The sequence below is a fragment of the Stomoxys calcitrans genome, chromosome 2 (assembly GCF_963082655.1).
Source record: "Stomoxys calcitrans chromosome 2, idStoCalc2.1, whole genome shotgun sequence".
Lineage (NCBI taxonomy): Eukaryota > Metazoa > Arthropoda > Insecta > Diptera > Muscidae > Stomoxys > Stomoxys calcitrans.
The window spans coordinates 6,858,471-6,883,225 of record NC_081553.1 but is presented as its reverse complement, the minus strand read 5'-3'; the positions used below and the strand labels follow the sequence as shown (position 1 = coordinate 6,883,225).

At 37.0% G+C, this 24,755-nt stretch overlaps 1 protein-coding gene across 2 annotated transcripts in view; it reads right to left on the bottom strand.

Annotated features, from left to right (window-relative positions):
• The window catches only part of LOC106083351 (neuropeptide CCHamide-2), a 45,348-nt gene that overhangs the window by 4,063 nt on the left and 16,530 nt on the right, over nucleotides 1-24,755 (bottom strand). Inside the window, exons 1-3 of one of the 2 annotated variants that reach the window (XM_013246294.2) lie at nucleotides 20,302-20,738; nucleotides 14,399-14,486; nucleotides 2,012-2,268 (exon numbers count right to left, since the gene is read on the bottom strand). In XM_013246294.2, coding sequence (XP_013101748.1) covers nucleotides 2,012-2,268; nucleotides 14,399-14,474 — 333 coding nt within the window. In that variant the 5' untranslated portion in view covers nucleotides 14,475-14,486; nucleotides 20,302-20,738. Of the gene's footprint in view, nucleotides 1-2,011; nucleotides 2,269-14,398; nucleotides 14,487-20,301; nucleotides 20,739-24,755 lie in introns of those variants that run through there. The other variant, XM_013246295.2, reaches the window with a different exon arrangement.

Below are 24,755 nucleotides of genomic sequence, written 5' to 3'. Positions count from 1 at the left end.
GGCCTCCTTTTTATAGCCGAGTGCGAACGGCGTGCCGCAGGGCGACACCTATTTGGAGAGAAGTTTTACCTGGCATAGTACCTCACAAATGTTGCCAGCATTAGGAGGGGAAAACCACCGCTGAAAATATGTTCTGAAGGTCTCGCCAGGATTCGAACCTAGGCGTTCAGCATTATAAGCGGACATGCCTCTGCGCTACGTTGGCCTCGGTCTATATGGCAGCTATATCTAATTATGGCCTGATATAAACCATTTTCAGATCGGATATCGGGGGCCTTAATAAAACTCGCGGTTTATACTTTTAACGATATCGGATAATAAATGCGGCTTTTATTGGCCTAAAACCCTCAACCGGGAGATCGGTCTATATGGAAGCTGTATCTAAATATGACCCGATTTTATTCGTTCAAGAACTTAATCTACGTATAGACATACTACGATTTTTTGCCAAACTTTAGCTGAATATCTCAATTTTTGAAGGCTGTAGCGTGATTACAACAGAGGGATAGACGCACATCGTTATCGAATTTCCCGACGATCCAGAATATATATACTTTGTAGGGTCGAAATATTTTTATTTTGTCGGAGCGGATTTTGAGATTGGAAATCGCTCCGATACAAAATAGGCCTGCTCTGCTCCACTCCGAGTTAGAACCACATCTTAAGCAAATCCACAGCTATCATCCAGAATCGATTTTATGTTTTTAGGATAGCATATTAAGTTTTTTATAAAGACTTGAGAATATTGCAGTACAATCTTCAAATTTAGCGACACGCTATCGCCAGTTGAAACCGTTAGACACCTCTTTCAGTCGTTCCAGTACCAAACGAGATTTCAGGTAGGAAAAGATGGAATGGAACTGATACACATCATGGGTCCAGTAACCTCCGAACAAAACGAGATGAAATTTACGAAAATAGTTTCGGCAGTCAATATAATAAAAATAATTTCTTGGTATTAACCCCACGATGCCCAGAGATGGAATCGACGAAAGTAGGTTCGACAGTCAACATAATAAAAATAATTTCTTGGTATCAACCCCACGTTGCCCAGAAGACTCTGTCAAATAATTGAAGTTAAAAACTATATATTTGAGTAAGTTGGCGTAAGTAATATTTTGGACTTGACCTTGGTTGATATTGACGGAAAGCAATGCTTGTAAATATTCTTTCAATCGTCTGTAGCGAATGAAAAGTGGTCTTTCAGCATCACATATGCCAATATCATAGGATAATCATCACAAAAATGGGCAACAAAGCGGAGAGCCTCAGCAGTCATGTTGATATTAGCAAAGTGATGTGGTAGTGAACAAGAAAGCTTAGCCACCTTTCGCAATGAAATGTATACCAATGGCTGCTCTGTCTAGTCTGAGGATGCGTTTCTTTTTAATAACTGTTCAATAATCAAATTTTTCCGCTTAACATAATTTTCGTGGAGAAAAATATCTAAAGAAGACAAGTTAAAGCGTGCTAAGTTCGGGCGGGCCGAATCTTATATACCCTCTACCATGGATGAAATTTGTCGAGTTCTTTTCCCGGTATCTCTGTTGTGCTGCTTCAGGCTATAGATCGATTCAGATCATATTTGTCCTCTAGAGACCGATATAGACCATTTACAATCTCAACCAACCTACACCAATAAGAAGTATTTGTGAAAAATTTCAAGCGGCTAGCTTTACTCCTTCGAAAGTTAGCGTGCTTTCGACAAACAGACGGACGGAACGATGGACAACATGGCTAGATCGACATAAAATGTCATGTCGATCAAGAATATATATTCTTTATGGGGTCTTAGACGAATATTTCGAGGAGTTACAGACGAAATGGCGAAATTAGTATAGCCTCATCTTATGGTGGAGGGTATACAAATATGTTAAAAACTCTATTGCCTAGCCAGCAGTAGGCTATGGATATTCATGTACTTATCTTTTGGTAACTACAAAAAAACTAAACCGAAAGCTAAGCTGACATTTTACATTTCATTTGCATTATTACATTTACGCCCACTTACCCAAGATTTCATAATTTTAATTAATCGGTATCTGGGATATGCTTCCAGGTCACCACCATCGATGAGCATGTTTGCCTCGCTCGGATACATTTGCAACATGGCATTGGGATGGTGTTGCTGCAGTGGCGACGGCTGTTGCTGCTGCTGATTCAACTCGTTCTGGTCGAGACCTGTTGACAATATATCCGGCACAGGGGAATTCAATGAGCGTTTACCGTGTCCTCCATAGCATGCATAGCCATATGCATTACAGCCCTCTGCAATGAGAAGAAGGAGGGAAAATATGGAAATGAGAGACAACTTCATCAACCCTCAAAAATAGACAGAGATGAGAAATTTAACAATTCATCACTTAAGGCTAAGAAACGGACAATTTGTGTGAGAGTCTGTGAGGTAAATATGTCTATCGGTATCTTTTGGTGTATCGAAAAAAAGGATTGAATACCCCGAAGATTAAGGACGGACAATAAGGTTAAAAGTCACTAACACACATACATCCATTCATAATTGAAATACCCTGGTAAGTTCAATTTAAATTTTAATAAGTTTCTATTTGAGGGATATTTCACACCGTTTAAACTTTTTTCTTTGGGGAGAAAATTACCTTAATTTAAAGCATAACTTTGATAGGACTTCTGACTTTGAAACTGTTGTTGGCAATATAAGTTTGTTCACATAAATAAAAAAAACTTTTTCTTTTTTTTTAAATTTAAAGGCTGGTTTGCCATCCTTTTCGCTTTGTTGTACTTTCGGGCTCTAATCGGTTTCATAAACCCAAAGAGACTTGTTGATAACTGTTTTGAACCATTTTCTATGTTTTTTTTGTGGTTGCAAATATTTCTTGGATTTGTATGGGGTCAACTTGAATAGGAAAATGTGGGTTAGAGATACTTTAATCAACCACTTAATATACAATATTCTATTTTTATAAACATCCACACCCATGCAGGAGTTCATGCGAGTGTGTGTTATATTTGGGTATTAGCAGCGAATCATCTTTTATGTGTGTGTGTGTGTGTGCAGGGTTGAGTATTACCTTTGAACTGTAATGTTGTCCTTTATTGGATTACATATTAAAATAATGTTTTCCCCCTTTGGGAGTTTCTGCACGACAAGTACGTGAGCATTGAACTTCCTGCACAAATTATTCTCAAAATCGCACCTGCTTTAGTTTGTATGATTGTGTACTAAAGAAAGTTTTAAATGTTGTCTAAATTGCTCAGGGATTTGTTGATTAGAGGTTTGTTTTGAACTTAAAGTTTATAACAAACTAAATTGAGAGTGTACGAAGACCTTATTACCGCTGAGATATCTAATTTCATGTCATTTGTGTTACTTTATAAGTTTAAGTTCTATATTTGAAATAATGTTTGGAAAATCATCTTGGGCTCTGGGAGATCTTGAATCTGTTCACCCAGAGAAATAAGTTTGCTAACATCAGTTTGGGTGCCTGGCCATAACGGAGTAAGGGGAAATGAAAGGGCGGACGATTTGGCGGTGAAGGCCAGAGGACTGCCGTCAATAAACTTGGTTAATCCGAAGCTTTTCGGGTCGACCTTTAGATACCCACCACCTCGACCTTTAGATAAACCACCTTTCGTCAAAATCCGGTGAAAAATGCATACCTTATGCCCATAGCAGCTATATGGAAACCTTAGGGGCTCAGGGGCTAAAACCTTAAATCGGGAGATCGGGATGGCAGCTATATCCAAATTTGGACCGATCTGGGATGTCGAAGGGTCTAACACAACTCACTGTCCCCAATTTTGGCAAAATCGGAAATTAATGCGCCTTTTATGGACCCAAGACCTTAAATCGAGAGATCGGTCTATATCCAAATCTGGACCGATCTGGGGCAAATTACAGAAGGATGTCGAAGGGTCTAACACAACTCCCAAATTTCAGTAAAATCACATAATAAATGTGGCTATGGGCCTAATACCCTAAATCTGCGGTTCGGTCTATATGGCAGCTGTATCCAAATCTGGACCGATCTGGGTCAAATTAAGGTCCTAACACAACTCACTGTCCCAAATTTCAGTAAAATCGGATAATAAATGTGGCTTTTATGGTCCTAAGACGCTAAATCGGCGAATCGATCTCTATGGGGGCTATATCAAGATAAAGTCCGACATAGCCCATCTTCGAACTTAACCTTCTTATGGACAAAAAAGGATCTGTGCAAAGTTTCAGCACAATATCCCTATTTTTAAAGACTGTAGCGTGATTCCAATAGACAGACGGACGGACAGACATGGCTAGATCGTCTTAGATTTTTGCGCTGATCAAGAATATTTATACTTTACAGGGTCGGAAATGGATATTTCGATGTGTTGCAAACGGAATGACAAAATGAATATACCCCCATCCATAGGTGATGGGTATAAAAAGGCCTCTTTACCATCCTTGGGTTCGGCTTAATCGCATCATAGGATCTATACCCATAGGATACTACCTTAATGCCGTTTGTAAAGCCTCGAAATATTGATAAAAAAAATCCTTAAGAACGTTCTGAAAGCAATACCAAGGCGTATTTATACATCGCACAGTGGGTCAAATGGTGAAAAAAATGGAAATAAGTTTACAAATTTTTATCTGATGTTCTGAGCGGTAAAAAAAGTTCTACACATTTGTAGGCGGACAAAGACTTTCAGGAAAATGGAGTTGTTAGCGTATATCTTTAATACAGGTTAAGATACAGGGCGTCAAAATTGACCACTTTCTACTTCTACAATCGTCAAGAGGCTATAATTATTAATCTACTAACCTGCATGATTTTGGAATCTGCAGAAAAAGCTTGACGAGATTTAGAGGAAACATTTACTACTGTACCATCAGGCGCCCTTAACATGATATGAGTTGTTTAATTTTATTATATCTAAATTTAGCCTTGGTTTATTTCCGTGTTGTTTTTAATAACTCGTAAAATTTTAACATTCAACTTGTTAATACGTACAAAACCTAAATATTGTTTAAAAATATTTAAGAGAAATACGTTAATTACGATTTAAACAAGTAAAAAGGCATTAAGTTCGGCCGGGCCGAATTTTGGATACCCACCACCTCGGGTATATATGTAAACCCCATTTCGTCACAATCCGGCGAAAATTGAATAACTTAAGCACCCAAATTCGTCACGGACATTGAGTGGTCTAATATATATGTCACTATTAAATTTTGTAGAACAAAATATTGGTCTTTTTGGAAGATATATCCAGTAATAGACCGATCTGAACCATATTAAGGTCGGATATAATGAGGCTGAGAAAAACACACTGTTTCAAATTTCAGCGAAATTGGGTAATAAATAAAGCTTTTATGGGCTCAGCAGATCGGTCTATATGACAGCTATATTTAAATATAGTCCGATCAGAACCATATTTAGGTCGGATGTTGGTAGGCTAAAAATAATTGTTTCAAATTGTAGCCAAATCGGTTAACAAATAAAGCTTTTATTGGCTCCCCTTATTGGACCCCTTATCGGCCCATCGGCCTATATGTCAGCTATATCTAAGTATAGTCCCATCTGAACCTTATTTACGTCAGATGTCGGGAGGCTTAAAATAAAATAAAGCTTTTATTGGCTTCAGACACCTTATCGGCAGATCGGTCTATATGGCAGCTATATCTAAATATAGTCCGATCTGAACGTCGGTAGGCTTAAAATAACCCACTGTTGCAAATTTCAGCGAAATCGGGTGATAAATAAAGCTTTTATGGTCTTTAGACCCTTTATCGGAAGATCGGTCTACATAACAGCTATATCTAATTGTGGACCGATTTCAGCTCAATATCTCAATTTTTGAAGGCTCTAGAGTGATTACAACAGACGGACGGAGGGACAGACACACGGCCGTCGTTAAATCGTCTTAGAATTTTACGACGATCCGAAATATATATACTTTGTAGGGTCGGAAAATGATATTTCGTTGTGTTTCAAACGGAATGACTAAATGTATATACCCCCTATCCTACGGTGGTGGTTATAAAAATATTTACTTTGATTGACTAGTCATATATATTCTTGCCTTTGTAATATATGTACAATTTGCAACATTTGTTTTTTCTATAGTTTACAGAGCATATTTTAGTTGCGAATTAAATTATGCGTGTTAGCGTTGGACTTCACCCATATCCACAGAATGTAAACAAAACTATATTTTCTACATCCGCCTCCGTTCATTATCGATGGATGTCGATTGTCAACAGCGAGCGGCGGTTGATGCAAGGCAATAATGAAGTCAGCTCCTTTGCTGGGAATAGTTTACGTTACTATGATAGTCGACGACGATGATGATCCTGGAAGTGACGCTGCTGTAGTTGCTTTCTGTCGTTTAGTTTGTTTATCGAAACAAAAACAACAGAAAGTCCAAATGTTTGTTATCATTTTTGTTCCAAGTATAAAATGAATGCGCACATCCGTTTCCCTTGTGTTCAAGGGAATGCAATAAAATTATGAAAATGAAAATTGTCGACAAAAAAAACAGAGCGAGAGGAAAACGAAAAACAATGGAACAATGCAGAAGTCGTTCTTATGATTGTGTTAATACGGATCTGCGTGTGTGTTTGTTCAATGTGAGAAAATATATGTACATATTCACATCTCCGTATGGTATAAGCTTGCATTCAGGTGAGACTTGTAGACACTAAGTTGGGTAAAGAAAGTTGCACAGTAAACCTGTAGCCTGTAGAATGCATTTTGCGCGATAAGTTCTCGTGTGATGTGAATAGGAGGTACATATACCCATCTCGTCATTTCGTTTGTAACACCTTGAAATAGTGATTTATCGCACCCAGAAAACAGATTTGTTGCCTCAACCATTTTTTTACCAACCGCAATATTGCTCTTGTGACAACCGTCTTTGGAGTTGAGGTTTTTGTCTAGTTTATGTCATGCTACCAAATATGAAAATAGCCTTAAGCGTGCTTCGTCGTTCGGGTAAGCTGCGCTTATTCGTTCTTTTCTGCTTGCTGTTGCTGTCCCTTGGATTTTCTCTCTCGACTTATTACGTTTTAAAATTAATTCTATTAGTTTTGTCGAGGGGAGATTTGAATTCATGATGTTATGTTTGGTAGTCTTTCACGCATCCTCCCACATCATTTTCCTAATGATGATACAGGGCAATAAGCATTACTGTACAGTAATAAGTTTCTTAATTAAATTTAAATTAAAAAAGTGTAGAAAACATTTTTTAATAAAATGTTTAATGAAAAGTACATATTTTTTAAGCCGAAGTTTCTTGAATAAGGTTAAAGACAAAATATTAAAAAAAATTTGGCCGGCCGGGGGACTCGAACCTTGTTTTCCGAATTCTTCAGTGGTAAGTGAAGATTTTGTATGCAGCACTAACTGCCGGAAGGACAGTTAGCACCACAACCGGTAAGGGTTTATTAGAACTCCGGTATGGCAGTTAGCACAACTATCGGTCGGGTAACAAGCAAAACTACGGTAAGGGTGTTGTGCTAACTCTTTGTTGGCACTGCAGAAAATAAAACGTTGTTCATACAATTGGCAGAAGCAAAACGAATTTATTTTTTATGGAAATGATTGAAGGAAACTGATGTATCGCTAAGTAGCATCTTCATTTTACCCTATTTATTGTATCGTAGTTAAGATAGCTACTGAACTATGAAAATAACCAAACTGTCGTTCCAACAATTGAAATTGTTGTGACATTATTATCTTTTTGTTCTTATCATCGAATTCCAACCAATGATTTCTCCGGGGGCGTATAACCCAAATCGCAAATTTTACCTGCAAGGTCGTCCGTTTTGAGTATTAGTTAAATGTTCGATTTGGTTGGTCTTTGAATTTTGTTTATTCAAAAAAAGGTATTTTTTTGTGAAAAGCAAAATTAAGTTGAGTGTAGCATATTTTGAATAATCCCTGGACAAAGGCGATGTTTATCATTGGTACAAAATTGAACTCCATGAACAATAAAAGAAAATTCGTAAACCCACTCTGCTATATCATATTTCAACTGTTTATGCTGAATATTGATAAAAGACCAAAAGCAACAGATGCACAGATGCACTAACAATAATATGTATTTTGCTGCACTGTTACTTTTATTTGCATTATAAGAACAGTTTTGCCAAGAGAAATCGAAATGTCGCCGATTAAATGCAAAGGTGTTTAATAGTCGTATGTGTTGGGGTTGACTATAAGAAAAAGTAGAGCGAAAAGGCCTGTTTTACTTTTCATTAAATGTGTGTTATAAAGCTTTAAAGCACAGGGATGATAAATGAGAAGGGAAATGGAGTAAATTGAAAGTGAAAAAGGCACTTGAAAGCGAAAAAGGTACAGCAAAAATGTTTGCTGCAACAGCAGAAAATCTGTTTAAAATGGGACATCTGTTGTTGTTGCTAAAACAGTTCCCAAATTTTAAAAAGTTCAAACATTTCGTAAATATTTATAAATATTCTAATATTCCATCTCATTTTTAAATTTTACAAGCACCTAAAATTTGTCTGCCAATTTTCAGCAATTTGGAAAATTTTGTTCGAATTTAAATAACAGCATTTTTGTGGCAAAAAATCAAATTCTAAATAGATGTAGTCATGTCCGTGTTTCTGTGTGTTCGTTTTTCTGTCTATGTTAGTTAAAAGGTCATTTGGTTTACTAATTTTATAATGACACCTGTACTTGCATGCAAAATTTAGAGCTCGCACACAGTTCGTAAGTAAAGTACCAAATGGTACCAATTTAAACGTTTCTCCCATCCCTATTACATTTTGTGAGCGGTAAAAAATTGTCTAGGACATTTGTAGAGAAGGAGGAAAATAAATCTAAGAAAAAAACCAACTAGCTAATTCGTTTGTGAAACAGTTAGTTCTCAACGAATTTCAGGATTTAATTGTTAAAATACGCGCCTACCAGCTTCGAATGGCCAGGCCGGTCAAAAAATGGTTTTTGTTATATTTTAGAAAATTCGGCTAAAAAATTATTTCATCATCAAAAAAATGATGTCGATAGACAAGAGGATGAGTGCAAAACTGCGAAACATGAGATCATGAGTTCAAATCTACGCGGCGGCAAAATTACTAAAATTGTTTTTAGGGTAATGGTAGAAAGAGACTGACGTAAAAAAGTCGAGAGCAGCAGTTAACGAACAGGAAGAAACAGCGCGAGCTGAACAAAAAACTAGTAAAAAGGCATTAAAATCGGCCATGCCGAACTTTGGATACCCACCAAATAATATTTTCTAGAACAAAATATTGGGTTTTTTTGGCAGCTATATCAAAATATAAACGGATCTGAACCGTATAGGACACGGATGTCGAAAAGTCTAGCATAAGTTACTGCCTCAAATTTCAACGAAATCGGATGATAAATGCCCTAAATTGGAAGATTTGTCTATATGGCAGCTATATCTATATAGTCTGATCTGACTCATATTTGGGTCGGATGTCGGGAGGCTTAAAACAACTCATTATTTAAAATTGTAATGAAATCAGGTAATAAATAAAGCTTTTATGAGCATCAGACCCTTAATCGGTATATCGTTCTATATGGCTAAATATAGTTCGATCTGAAACATATTTGGGAGGCTTTAAACAACTCACTGTTTACAACTTCAGCGAAATCGGACAAAAAGGAAAGATTTTATGGGCTTCAGACATTTTATCAGCAGATCGGTCTATATATATATATATATATATATATATCTATATATATATATATATATATATATATATATATATATATATATATATATATATATATATCATCCGAAAAGTGAAGCTTTGATGGGCTTCAGACCCTTTATCGGGAGATCGGTCTATATGGCAAATATATCTACATATAGTCCGATCTGAACCATATTTAGGTCAGATGTAAAGAGGCTCTAAATAACCAATTGTTCCAAATTTCAGAAAAGTCGGATAAAATATAAAGCATTTATGGGCAGTAGACCCTTAATCGGCAGATCGGCCTATATAGCAGCTATATCCAAATATGGTCCGATTTGGCGATTGCCGATACCCAGCGTGCATTAAAAATACGTATCTGTGCCAAATTTCAGCTCAATATCTCAATTTTTGAAGGCTCTAGAGTGATGACAATAGACGAACGGACAGACACACGGACATCTTTATATCGGCTTAGAATTTTACGACGATCAGAAATATATATACTCTGTAGGGTCGGAAATTGATATTTCGATGTGTTGCAAAGACTCTCATGGAACAAAAATCGAAATTGTAAGAAGGTTCTTCTGATTACCAAAGATAAACGAATGAAGACGGGTCATAGTTCGTCAATGAAAAACATATATAGGTCAGAAAAAAATATTTCGATATATAGTATCATGGTGATGTGTATAATAAATTTGCTAGTAAGTAAAATGTACAGTTTATCTAGTACAAACAAATATCCTTGGAAGTATTGCATTATAGCCTTTCCCAAGGGTAATTGCGATTCCGAAGCAATAAACAAATAATTAGCTCTCTCTCACAAATAAATGATTCAATATGTTTGGACATTCCTTGCACTATGCACTTGAGTTCTCTTCTTTAGATAAGACAACAAATAAGCGATACAGTCAATGTATATACAAGTCATTCATTGAAACTCAATTCGCTTGTGTTTTTAACAAAAACATGTTTTCAGTCCCCATAACATCGTCCATAATTTGATATAATATTGAACGAAATGGAATTTTTTTTGCTAAGGTCTTTGTTTCATCATCAGGTCAAGACACTTTTATTTTGCATGATAGCATTGTTGGTAGTTAAGAGATAAGAGACGTGATGTGAACTAAAAATCTTTGCCACCCACCTTGAGACTTTAGTCGTTCACAAATATCTACATTGTTGTACTAAATAAGTAATACAGCTTAGTTAAATTTTTGTACTAGAATTATACCCTTCTTATAAAACAGTACATGCAATCTTGTTATTTAATTTAAAGGTTTTGCTGTTACAAAGGTTGCCAATTTTTTGTCTTCTCTGATTATAAGCTATAGTTTGGCATGAAACCAGTGGTGGGCACACAAACATATATGCATACTATTTCCAAGCCCATGGGCTGATGTCCTTATGCGCATATACAATAATGGACAATAGTGTGTTTGTATTTGCTGTATTAAACCATATTTATAATGCGCTATTTTAAATCATTGATTATTAAGATTACTTATAGTTCTATTAACTTGAAGTTCTATTAACTTAGTTACCAACAGTTTACATTACTTTTCAAAAGACTTTTATTAACCTTTCACTACCGATGTCCTTTACAGAGGACATGACATTTGGAGTCCACTGCTCAATACTCATATGATTTTTGTTATATTTTTCTGTTTGAGTATATTAACGGTACTGTTCTTATATTTACATATCAATGGTGGACACTCAGTTTATTTTTCGTATTTTCTTAATTTCGATTTGAATAATTGAGCTGATCTATTTTGAATAACTGATATAATTGATAATTGAGCTGATCTATTTTCTGGAAAGAAGAAGTGTTGATTGGAAAAATGCCTACAAAAGTAGAGATCAAGCCTGATGTGAGTGTATTGTATTCCGTTTAATGGCTGCCTGGCTGTCTGAGAAGATATTTATGCCAATCGTCGTAATGACATTATATCTTAGCCATTCCACCACTTCCTTAATTGCAAGGATCTCTGCTTGATACACACTGCAGTGGTCGGGTAACCTTTTTGATATGACCAGTTCTAGATCTTTAGAGTATACCCTAAAGCCCAACTGGCTGTTTAGTTTGGAACCATCCGTATAGAAGTCTATGTAACTTCTGTTACCAGAAATATCGTAGTTCCAATCGGTTCTATCAAGAATAGTGGTACAGTAATTTTTATCAAAAAGCGGCTCAGGTAGGGTGTAATCCATACTGCCTGGAGCATCGGATATTGTATCAAATATAACACAGTGTATGTAGCCGCCCCTTGACCAATGAGAAAACTCTCTTAACCTCACGGCAGTGGTCGCTGCAATTTGGGTAGCCACAATGTCGAGAGGCATAAGATGTAGCATTAAATACAGTGCATCAGATGGTGTCGTCCTCAGTGCGGCTATTATGCAGAAACAAACCATCCTTTGGATCCGGTTAACTATTGAGCAGTAGGTGGATTTTTGAAGCGCCGTCCACCAGACCACAACACCATATAGCATTATAGGTCTGACAACTGCAGTATATACCCAATGCATGACACGCGGTCTAAACCCCCAACCTTTGCCAATGGCTGTCTTGTAGGAGTAAAGGGCATGAGTGGCCTTTCTTGCCCTTTCCAGATTTGAAGTTAAATTTCCTGTCCAGCAAAACACCCAGGTATTTTGCGCTTTCTGTAAATGGAACATTCTCTCCACCCAAGGAGACAGGTTCCACTGTAGGCAACTTGTGTCTCCTGCTGAAAAGAACTATTTGCATCTTGAACGGACTTATATCTAGACCAATTCATTCTAAGAAAGTTTAAGTAAAATCTTATAGAATTTATTTTTTTTTATAGACAAAATAATTTTGGGTGGGTTCGGGCTCGAGGACCCCCGGCTACGTCCCTGATAGAAGCAATATCAGAAAGAGATGGACCAAACTTTGCATGTAACTTCAAAGTCATAACAGCAACCAACATGCAAAACTTCAGCCAAATCAGATAATATTTGTGACCTCTAGGACATATAATGAAGCTATGTCTAACTATAAACCGATGTGGCCGTTTTCAATCTCCAACAACATATATACATCAAAAAGTAGTATATGTGGACAATTTGAAGCTAATGAAGCTTTATTATTAAAATTCATTCATTGGTAGTTTTTAATTGGATGGACTGCATTGGCTGCCATTGTCCTCTCAGGAGGACATTTTGCTAACATATATTCTCGAAAAAAGGATTTTTGTGCTTCTTAGCATAGCATTTAACTAGATGTGAGGAGAAAATAATTTTATCATTGCTACTTTTAATTCGGTAGTGAAGGGGTTAATTGGGGAATAAAATAAAACCTTGCATAATTTTAATGTATGATGTTGTAAAGTTCGTGAACTTTTCACTTTATACTAACATTTAATTGTGTTGCCTGACTTTTGACATGCTTTTGTCAGACTTCTGACACCGTCATAAACGTCTTAAAGAGGTTTACCAGTTACTTCTTTTGCTTTAAGAAGATTTTTTTAAACAAACCTTAGGATATTTGAATCTAGTATTAGCGGATACTATTAAATATGGGTTAGATTAGTTAAGGTTAGGTAATAGTCGCACTCTATTTTCTAAACGGACTCACTTAAGCAATTGTAGTCCATTGTGATACCAGAATAGCGAAAGAACTGGCATCTGGTGGGAATCGGTTCGACTCCCGCACGGGTAATCCGAGCAAGCTACCAATTGGGCTACCGGGGCTACCATTTTTATACCCTCCACCATAGGATAGGGGTATACTAATTTCGTCATTCTGTTTGTAACGCCTCGAAATATGCGTCTAAAATCCCATATAATATATATATTGATCGTCGTGACATTTAAAGTCGAACTAACCATGCCAGTCCGTCTGCCCGTCCGTCTGTCTGTCGAAATACGCTAACTTGTGAAGGAGTAAAGCTAGCCGCTTGAAATTTGGGATTGTAAATGGGCCAAATCGGTCCATGATTTGATATAGCTGCCATATAAACCTATCTTGAGTCTTGAGTTTTTGAGCCTCCTAAGGGCACAATTCTCGTCCGATTTAACTGCACTACCAACAACACACTATGATTAAGTATGATTCAAATCGGTTTATAATCTGGTATAGCTGCCATACAAACCGATCTTGGATCTTGACTTCTTGAGCCAATAGAGCGCGCAATTCTCGTCCGATTTGGTTGAAATTTTTCTTGTGTTTTGTAATGATTTCCAATAACTGTGCTAAGTATGGCGCAAATCGGTACATAACCTAATATAGCTATAATATAAACCGATCTGGGATCTTGACTTCTTGAGCTTCTAGAGAGCGCAATTCTCATCCGATTTGGCAGAAATTTTGTACAACGGCTTCTCTCATGACCTTCAATATACGTGTCTTAATCGATCAATAGGTTGATACAGCTCCCATATAAACATATCTCCCGATTTTGCTTCTTGAGCCCCTACAAGGCCCAATTCTTATCCGAATGAACTGAAATATTACAAAATGACTCCTACAATGTTAAGCATTCATTTATGGTCCGAATCGGACCATAACTTGATATAGCTCCAATAGCATAACAGTTCTTATTCAATATTCTTTGTTTGCCTAAAAAGAGATACCGCGCATAGAACTCGACAAATGCGTTCCATGGTGGAGGGCATATAAGATTCGGCCCGGCCGAATTTAGCACGCTTTTACCTGTTAAATATAATCTCTTTTTAAACTATGTATTAGAGTATATAGTGTGTGAATATATGTTTATGACATGTACTTACTTTTTGCTTGGCTTTGTTGAGCAGCCAAACACATGGTACAGATGACTACCAGGAAGAAGGATATTGACAGTTTCATGTTTACAGCAAACTGAAAGAAATTTAAAAAACCAGAAAGACAAAATTAAAGTTGGATAGTTAGAAAGCTTATTGTAAGAATAACTTGTATAAAAATTTAAGACACCTTGGACTTTTGGAGGCCCAAAGAATAAAAAAATGGAGGTCGATTTATATGAGGCCTTATTATATACCCAATAAGTTTAGTTCTTATATTTTCTTTAGGTATCGCAGTTTGGATCAATGTGGTGGTAAAATTGTTGTTGTTTCAAGGAACATTTCTGCCCTTAAAGGGCACTCGGAAACATACTTTAACCACACACGAACCTATTGCAGCTACATGCGTAATTGAAATATGGTCCGATCTGAACCAAACTCGACGGGACCTCCTGGGGTCCAAAAAAATTCACTATTCCAAATTTCAACAAAATCGGTCAATTTCAACAAAAGCGGATAGAATACTGTAAGTCAGGAGATCGGTACGTATGGCAGATATATCCAAATATGGTGTGATGTGCACCATGTTTGGAAACGATGAGAACAACTCACTAATACAACTAACGGTATAAAATCTCGGCAAAATCGGGTAAAAAATGCGCCTTTTATAAAGCCAAATACGTAAATGTGGACATCGATATACGAGGGCTGGTATGTAAGTTTCTGGCCTAGTAAATACCAATTGTTGTGTTGCCCATTGGAAAGTTTGACATTTTCTAGCATGATCGTCCGCGATTTTGATTGCGATTCAGAATATATATACTTTATATTCGAAATTGATATTTCGATGTGGTGGATATAGTAATGGAAAAGTTTAGTCTATCAATCCACAAAAGTGGTCAGAAGTGAATGAATCGTGTCTCCAACAGAATGATACCAGTTTTTACACATGTAATGGTGATGGAGGCCACCGTAGCGCAGAGGCATGTCCGCCTATGACGCTGAATGCCTGGGTTTGAATCCTGGCGAAACCATCAGAAAAAAATTTTCAGCGGTAGTTTTCCCCTCCTAATGATGGCAACATTTGTGAGGTACTATGCCATGTAAAATTTCTCTCCAAAGAGGTGTCGCACTGCGGCACGTCGTTTAGACTCGGCTATAAAAAGGAGGCTCCTTATCATGGAGCTCAAACTTGAATCGAACTGCACTCATTGATATGTGAGAAGTTTGCCCCTGTTCCTTAGTGGAATGTTTATGGGCAAAACTTGCAAATTTGCAATGGTGATGTTAGTTGGTTGCTAAGACTATGTGATTTTACACAGCTTTTCATATTTGATGTTGTTTGAGTCGTCAATAGGCCGAGTGCTATTTAAGACTTTTCAGCAGTCGACCTGTTGTTCTGAAATTGGAAACATTTTAATTGCGAATAATTACAGTAATATCAGTGAAATTAGCTACTAATAGTCAGCAGACAATGCTTGTCAGCAAATAATTAATTTTAGGAAAGTTTCCGGTTTGACATTGGTACTATTTCCAATGTCGTCATTGGCCAAAATTAAATTTGACAACCTCAGAACATTACATTGAACTTTGCACATCAAAATTCAAATCATTCCTAGGCAAAGATTTTGCAATTAACCCCAGTCACCAGATATATATCATGACTAACACAGCGTGTGTGTGTGTGCATATGAATGTTCATAAATTATAATTTATTTGACTTAAATGCTTATCAAAAATATTAAAAAAAAAGTAATTCATTTTGTCGCTCATGCCACACGGACTAAATAATCTTAACATGAACACATGGGAAAAGGACCAACTGGTAGGTTTGGTTGTTGTTACACTCATTCATTTGCCCCATGGCATATAGTATGGTCTATCCGTAGTGGAGTTCATCTCTTTGAAAAACTTTAACATATTCCTATCACGTATTGACTTTTTGTGTATGAATACGCCAGCACTACTACGTTTCATAATGTTGTTGTGTTGACATCACAACAGCACGATTACAGTGTGAAGTTCAACTGAGGCATAAATCGAGAAAGAGAGAAAGCGAAAAGACGTTATTACATGCTGGTGAGCTTAATGTAAGAGAAAAACAATCAGTAATGTTAGCGCCACTTAAGATTTTTTACCTGTTCGTTGTAACACAAATATTTGGACAATAATTAAGCGAAAGTTACAAACACATGATGACCAATCTCTATATCCTCTGAACTGAGCAACAGTCAATGAATTGTTAAACAAGCCATGTCCTTTTACTACGGCTTTCGTTTCTCTGGTATATGAGGAAATGTATGTGGGAGTGAGTGTGAGTGTGTGCGTGCCCATTTTGGTTGCTGATTCTTTTTGGTTTTAATTTCACTTAAATACTTTGAGGTCAACTTTATCCATGGCAATTTTTGTGGACGGAAACATTTTAAGATTAATTTTGGAAATTGGGATTATAATGGAAACATTTTGGACAAGTTTGCAAAATCAAACACCAACAAATGTTGAGAGTTTTCATAAAGTTAGCTATCACGTAATGCAAACTGATTCACTTAGTACGGCTAATGCCATCAATAGTTGCAGATTCGTATCTTGAGAATTATCTTGAAAATCTTTCATAGACAAAATTAAATAGACACACACACGTTTATACAAATAGGAAAACAAATAAAAGTGTGCTAAGTTCGGCCGGGCCGAATCTTAATTACCCTCCACCATGGATCGCATTTGCCAAGTCCTTTTTCCGGTGTTTCATTTTAGGCAAACAAAGTAAAGGAAGGGATAAAGGTTAGATTCGGACCATAATGAAAAGAATGTTGAAGACTTCAGTAGAAGTCATTATGTAAAATTTCAGTCAAATCGAATAAGAATTGCGCCCTTTAGGGGCTCAAAAAGTAAGATAGGGAGTTCGTTTTATAGGTGAGCTGTATTAGGCTATAGACCAACTCAGACCATATTTGACACGTATGTTGAAGGTCATGCTGTACAAATTGCACCCAAATCAGATAATAATTGCGCCCTATAGAGGCTCAGTAAGTCAAGATCCCAGATCGGTTTATATGGCAGCTATATGAGGTTATGAACCGATTTGAACCATAAATTGCACAGCTCTTGAAAGTCATAACGAAACACTTCATGCTAAATTTCAGCGAAGTCGGAAAGGATTTGTGCCCTCTAAGCGTAGGTAAGCGTGCTTTCGACAGACAGACGTACATGGCTAGATCGACATAAAATGTCATGACGATCAAGAATATATATACTTTATGGGGTCTGAGACGAATATTTTGAGGAGTTACAAACAGAATGACGAAATTAGTATACCCCCATACTATGGTGGAGGGTATAAAAATAGAAATAGAATTTACTGCTTAGGAAAGATCCACCACACCGAAAAATAATGGAAAAGTAAAGAAAATGTTTATAAAGAATAGTAATAAGTGAAATTGCAGGGCTATGGGTTGGTTGGTCCAGTCACCAAATGTTTCGGACATTTCGTGGATGAAACTTATGACAGAGAAATTCGGTTATAAATTTCAACATTTTTAAATAAAATACCTGCGTATACACTGATAGAAAAATAACGGTACTTTGCCAATAGTGGCTGGTATTATTTTGCCGTTATTGGCAAATATTTTTTTAACTATTTCGACGAAGCAGTTTATTAGATATTGACGGCTGCAATGATCACAAAGTCGTCTGACATTTTTGCTATCTACATAAGAGACTTAGCTCAGAAGACCTTTGTCAGAATGCAAGACCGATTGCTATGCCACTAGGTGGAAGCATGTTATCTTTTGGTGGTATAGGAATCTGATGAGCCCTCTGGCAAAGGGCGAAATCGCGCTCATTGCAGCTCACCCCCAATACATTTAATACACCACATAGTTGAAACTCTTTTAAGGGGTTTTGTTGTTTGTTTTTCCATTTGATATAGGCAAAAAATAAAGACCATTGGTCTAAGCGGATGAATCCAATAGCAAAATGAAATAATTTTGTGACCAAATAAAAAAAGCGCAAAACGAATGTTAATAATTACAAAAAAAGTTGATACACTGCGACCAAGCTCGATTTCTTGTACTCAGCAATTGGCACGGACATTGAGTAGCAAATTCGGCACGCACATTGAGTGGTCTAATAAAAAAAGTCATTGTTAAATTTTTTAAAGCCAAATATTGGTCTTTTTGGCATCTATATCCAAATATAAATCGATCTGAACCATATAGGACACGGATGTCGAAAAGCCTAACATAAGTAACAGCGTCCAATTTCCACGAAATCGGATAATAAATGTGCTTTTTATAGGGCCAAGATAGATCGTTCAATATGGCACCTATAACCAAATTTGGACCAATCTGGGCCAAATTAAAAACAAAGATGTCGAAATGCTTACAACCACTCACTTTCCCAAATTTCAATGAAATCGGACAATAAATAGACCATTTATGGGCCTAAAACCTTAAATCGGCAGATCGGTATATATCGCAGCTATATCCATATCTGGATCGATCTGAACCAATTAAAGATGGATATCGAAGGGCCCAACACAACTCACTGTCCCGAATTTCGGCGAAATCGGACAATAAATTCGCCTTTTATCAGGCCAAGACCTTAAATCGAGAGATCGGTCTATATGGCAGCAATACCCAAATCAGGACCGATCTGGGTCAAGTTAAAGCAGGATGTCGAAGGGTTTAACCCAACTCACTGTCCCGAATTTCGGGAAATCGGTCAATAAATGCGCCTTTTATGGAACCAAGACCTTAAATCGAGAGATCGGTCTATATGGCAGCTATATCCAAATCTAGACTGATCTGAGCCAAATTGAAGGAGGATGTCGAAGGGCCTAACGAAACTCACAGTCCCAAATTTCGGCAAAATAGGACAGTAAATACCCCTTTTATGGGCACAAGACCTTAAATCGAGAGGTCGGTCTATGTGGCAGCTTTATCCAAACCTGGACTGATCTGGGCCAAATTGAAGGAGTATGTCTAGGGGCCTAACGAAATTAACTGTCCCAAATTTTGGCGAAATCGTACAGTAAATGCGCCTTATATGGGCCCAAGATCTTAAATCGAGAGGTCGGTCTATATGGCAGCTATACCCAAATTTGGACCGATCTGGGCCAAATTGAAGAAGGATATTGACTGGTCTATCTTGTGCTAGTATGTCCTCACGTTTAAAATTTGGTGTTGCAATGTGCTGCAAGTGCATTTCTTTGTTCTAAAGGTTCGTCTTTCATTTACCGGTCAGATTTGTGAGATGATAATCTTGTTTTTAATTTAGTTTTGGTTGTTCCTACATATGTCATATAACATAAATTAACTTCATCCCCGTTACATTTAATCTTATAAACTGCATTTAATTTGTCCTCCTTTTTCATCCTTTATTTAGTCCTGTTGAATATAATATTTAGTGTGTTGTGGCAAGCTGGTATTTGTGTGTTTAAAGCAAGCTGGTATTTTTTCCTGTTGTATATATTGGAATTGGTAAGCCTTTCCGAAAACCCTGAAATATACGTCGTTTTCTTGAAGATTTTTGGTATTGGTTCAATTTTGTTGTTCGCTGTTCAATTCTTCATGAATGTTATAAGGTCCTTAGTAGCTTTGTTTGGAAAGTTAATCGAAGTAATTGTTGAATTTTCCTTTCGTTTTCTTGATGATATATTTTGTCACCGATTGAAATTTATTTTTATTCTTATCGAATGATTTGAATAATAATTTATGAATCTCCTAGATGCTGTATCTTTTTGATACCAATTTAATTTTGGATTATCACAAAATAAGTCATTGTCGCATAAGTTAAAAACCAGTTTTCTCTTTAAAAGTTTGCATATCTTATCACATTGTAATAATTCTAACAAATAAGAAAATACACCATCATTGGGGTGGTAATGGGCCACAGATTTGTCGACATCTCACCTCTTTGGAATTGTTGTAATTAAGTAACAAATGTCCGTGCGTAGGTAATTAGTCAAACACATAGCACATAATCAAAGAAAATGGGCGTTAATTCATAATCATCTTTACAAGCATTTCACTTCATTTTATTCATTCAATCGGTCAATTAAAGCAATCATTTCGTGGTATTTGTGCATTTCGATTTGTTATTGATTAAGCCCCAATTACTAATTAACATTTTGTGTGCTTCGTTCGTTTCACTTAAGGAACTTTTAAATCACAGATAAATTTCACTTGAATTATTTTGCAACTTATTTATTATTAATTTAACTAAAAACTGCCATCAGATCACTATTTGCTAAATTTGTTAAAAAAATTAACGTTAGCAATTGAGGATCGATCTTGAGCTCAGTTAATGTGCTCGTATGTTGTACATATTTCAAGCGTTCCGAACTTAATGAAACGCTTATCATCTTGAAAGATTGTTATAATCAATAACGTAGTCTTATAATTTTTCTCTCTCCCTGTTTGATTTGTTTTTTGTATTATAAGAGATTAAATATTTTTTCGATGTATTTTGTCATTTAATAAATAGGAAATTAGTTTGCTTGTTCGTATTCAAGAGTTGCCATTTTAGGTGCTCTTTTTGTTGTGTTCAAGTGAAACATTCATGTGGCCTAAGCACAGATATTCAATGAATGTTCAAGTGTACAACAAAAAGAGTTTGGCAATGTTGATGTGTTTTTTGTTTAAAGGATTGATGGTTATTTTGTAGCGGTATAGTGGAAAATAAGCCTTTTTCTCTCTTACTGCGCTAAGGAAAGTTGGAGGACTTACTGAGCCCTATTTCAGAACAACAGCGTGCTCAAGACCTTAACCAAATTGACAAAGGTGTTGATGAAGATACATGGCGTATCGGAAATCGCGATCCACTATGCCAGTCAAAGTGTTTTGAAAACAGCTCATAGTTGCCTAACTTTTATGAGTTCTTTGCTATGCTATTGAAAGCTTTGAACATGATCTCGAGCTGGCAAATGTTCGAAAAATCACAAAAACATTAGTTTTTAAACCCTCTACGCTTATCATTTTCTTTGCAAAACTTCGAAATATTGTCTGCGACTCTATAAAGTGTATACATACATATATTTTTTGTCTATCTGTCTGAGATAGGTTCCCAGTTGCCGGCATCCAAAAGATGCGGATTTTACCATCCTCTGAGAAATCGTTTATCTCCTTCTTACATTCCAAGACCGTCAGCGACCTTACCGTCCTGGTTGTTGTAGCCCTCGTTAACCCCATACTCATGCATGCAATTCGTGATCGCTCGGATCTCCACCTGCAGGACGGTAGTATTGTCAGGCGGTCAGAGACAGATCTCAGTCCATGGATTCTCAATGATCCTCATAGATCATTATACCACTCTACAGGCTGGAAATCCTTCACCCAGTGAAAGATTTCCAGTTATTTTAAGTGAAAATCCTTCACTTTCTTGTTTACTCGTATGCAACTATCAAAAAAAAAAAACAAGAAATCTGTTGTTGTCCATCAAAGTCAACAATGTTGTGAATAAATTGTAAACATCTTTATTAAAAGAGAATTAAAAGCATGCAGATCTCAATGGACCATCAAGACGAGACGCCACAAAGAATGAAAAAAAACCACACACACACTTCATAACAAAAAAATGTCCTCTTTATTTTTTTTTAAATAGTCAATGCTATTTTAAGTTGATATTTTTTATTATATTTGTTTATTAATTGTTATTATTAAGACAACCATTAACTTTTGCTGATAGTGCGAACAATACGCAATGCACCGACATACACATAGAGACAAAACAAGGAAAACATTTAGAAATAAAAATTTTTATAAACTGGCGTTCCGATTGTTCCGATCGAGTTATCGGTCTATATGGCAGCTATATACAAATCTTGATCGATCTAGGCAAAATTGAAGAAATATATCGATGGGCTTAACTTAACTCAATGTCTCAAATTTCGGCGACATCGGACAATAATTGCGCCTTTATGGGCCCAAAACCTTAAATCGAGAGATCGGTCTATATGGCAGCTATATTCAAATCTGGACCGATCTGGGCTAAATTGAAGAAGAATGTTGAAGGCCCTAACACAACTCATTGTCCAAAATTTCGGCGAAATCGGACAATAAATGCCCCTTTTATGGGCCCAAGACCTTAAATCGAGAGATCGGTCTATATGGCAGCTATCTGGACCGATCTGGGCCATATTGCAGAAGCATGTCAAGGGGCTTAACTTAACTCATTGTTACAAATTTTGGCGACATCGGACAATAAATGCGCCTTTTATGGGCGCAAGACCTTAAATCGAGAGATCGGTCTATATGGCAGCTATATCCAAATCTGGACCAATCTGAGCCAATTCGAAGAAATATGTCGAAGGGCCTAATAAAACTCACTGTTTCAAATCGAAATCGGATAATAAATTTGGCTTTTATGGGCCTAAGACCCTAAATCGGCGGATACTAGCCGAATCGGGCCCGCTCTGCTGCGCCTTCTTTCACTCTCTAAAAACTGTTTTGGGTGGGAACACTTCGCCTTGAACGCGGATATCAAATTCGTGCCATTGTAGCCTATGACTCTGAACGCGTTCCAATCCTGGCGAGAACATCGGACAAAGCGGTGTTTATCCCCTCTTAATGTTGGCGACATTTGTGAGGTACAATGCCATGCATGGTCATTTAAAAAATTTTCCTCAAAGAGGTGTCGCACTGCGGGACGCCGTTCGGACTCGTCAATAAAAAAAGTCCCTTATCATAGAGTTTAAACTTGAATTGGAAAGCACTCATTGATATGTGAGAATTTGCCCCTTCTCGGTTCCTGGTGGTAATGTTCTTCCTTAGGGTAATGTTCTCATTAGGAAAGGGATGGCACCTCAGACATTTCGACTCAAATATGGATATCAAATTTGTGCTGCACTTCTAAATCCCCATATTGCCATGGTCGGTAAACATGAACTGTTTGGAGGGTGTTTTGGGGTTGGGGCGGCCACCGGCACTTTTTACTGAAAATAGATATCGAATTCGTTCTTTACTCCCAAATACCGTTGCATTGAGCTCCATATCGCCATAATCGGGAATGAAGTTCAGTTAAAGGGAAGCTCTAGGGCGTACCCCAGAACACTTGGCTCCAAAATTGGATATCAAATTCGTATTCTACTCTCAAATACCTTTCATTTGAGTCCCATATTGTTATTATGGATCAAATAACCCATTTGATGTATCTTTAGGAGGAAAAGCGCCACCTAGATGTGAACGCAAATTTTAATGTCATATTCGTAATCGTACTGCCTAATACCTTCCATTTGAGTCCCATATAACTATAGTCGGCTAATATGACCATTTGGTGGTATTTGGGCGTGGGCGACCTCCCATTACTTGGACCTAATATTTTATGTCATATTTGTAATTTACTGTCTAATACTTTTCATTTAAGCCCCATATTGAAATAAACGCCCAATATGTTTGTTTGGGGGAGTTTTGGGGTTGGAACGGCCGGATAGGTACTTAGTCTCAAATGTTAATACCATATTCGTATTCTACTCTCCAATACCTTTCATTTGATACCTACATTGTGTTGTATTTTTGGCATAAGTGGGAGGGTCCGTCTCCCTCCCGATATCAAAAAGTATATAGCCTATGTTTTCTTCCAAACCAACCTACATAATATGCGAAAATTTCGAGAAAATGGGTTCTGCCGTTTTTCAGTCTATACGGAACAAACAAACCGAGTCCCATATATCCGTGATTGGCTAATGTGCCCATTTTGGACTTTTTTGTGGAGATGGTGTGACCCCCTATACTTCGGCATGAATTTGTATGCCAGATTCGTTATCTACTCCCGCATACTTGATATCCATATTGTCCTTATGGATCCACTTTTGATTTTGGGTGGTGTTTTTGGGGTAATGGGGAAAAATTCGCCCCCTTCGGATATCAATAAATTATAAATCCTATTCCTTCTTCCCGGCCATATTCCTACTCCCGCATATCTTCCACTTGAGTCCCATATTGGCATGATCGTCAAAAAAACCTATTTTAAGGGGTTTTGGGGCTGGGGCGGCCCCCCAGGTACTTGGACCCAACTTTTATTATGAAATTCGTACTCTACTCTTGAATACCTTTCATTTGAATCCCATATTGTCCCGATCGGTCCCCTTTTTTTTTTGGATAGTACATTTGGGGTTAGGGGGAGGGTCCGTCCCCCTCCCTCAAAAAATTATATAGCCTGTGTTTTCCTTCTGTTTCCAGTCTGTGAACATTTCAAGGAACAACGGAACAAACAAACACAAATTGAATTTTATATATAAGATTTAAACATTGACTGGTAAAAATGGGTAACGAGAACGAATTGATGCATCGTTCTGCTTGGAAACTTAAGGATATAATTGATTTTAACACTTTTTTAAATGCCAGTTTCATAAACTGTGAAATACTCG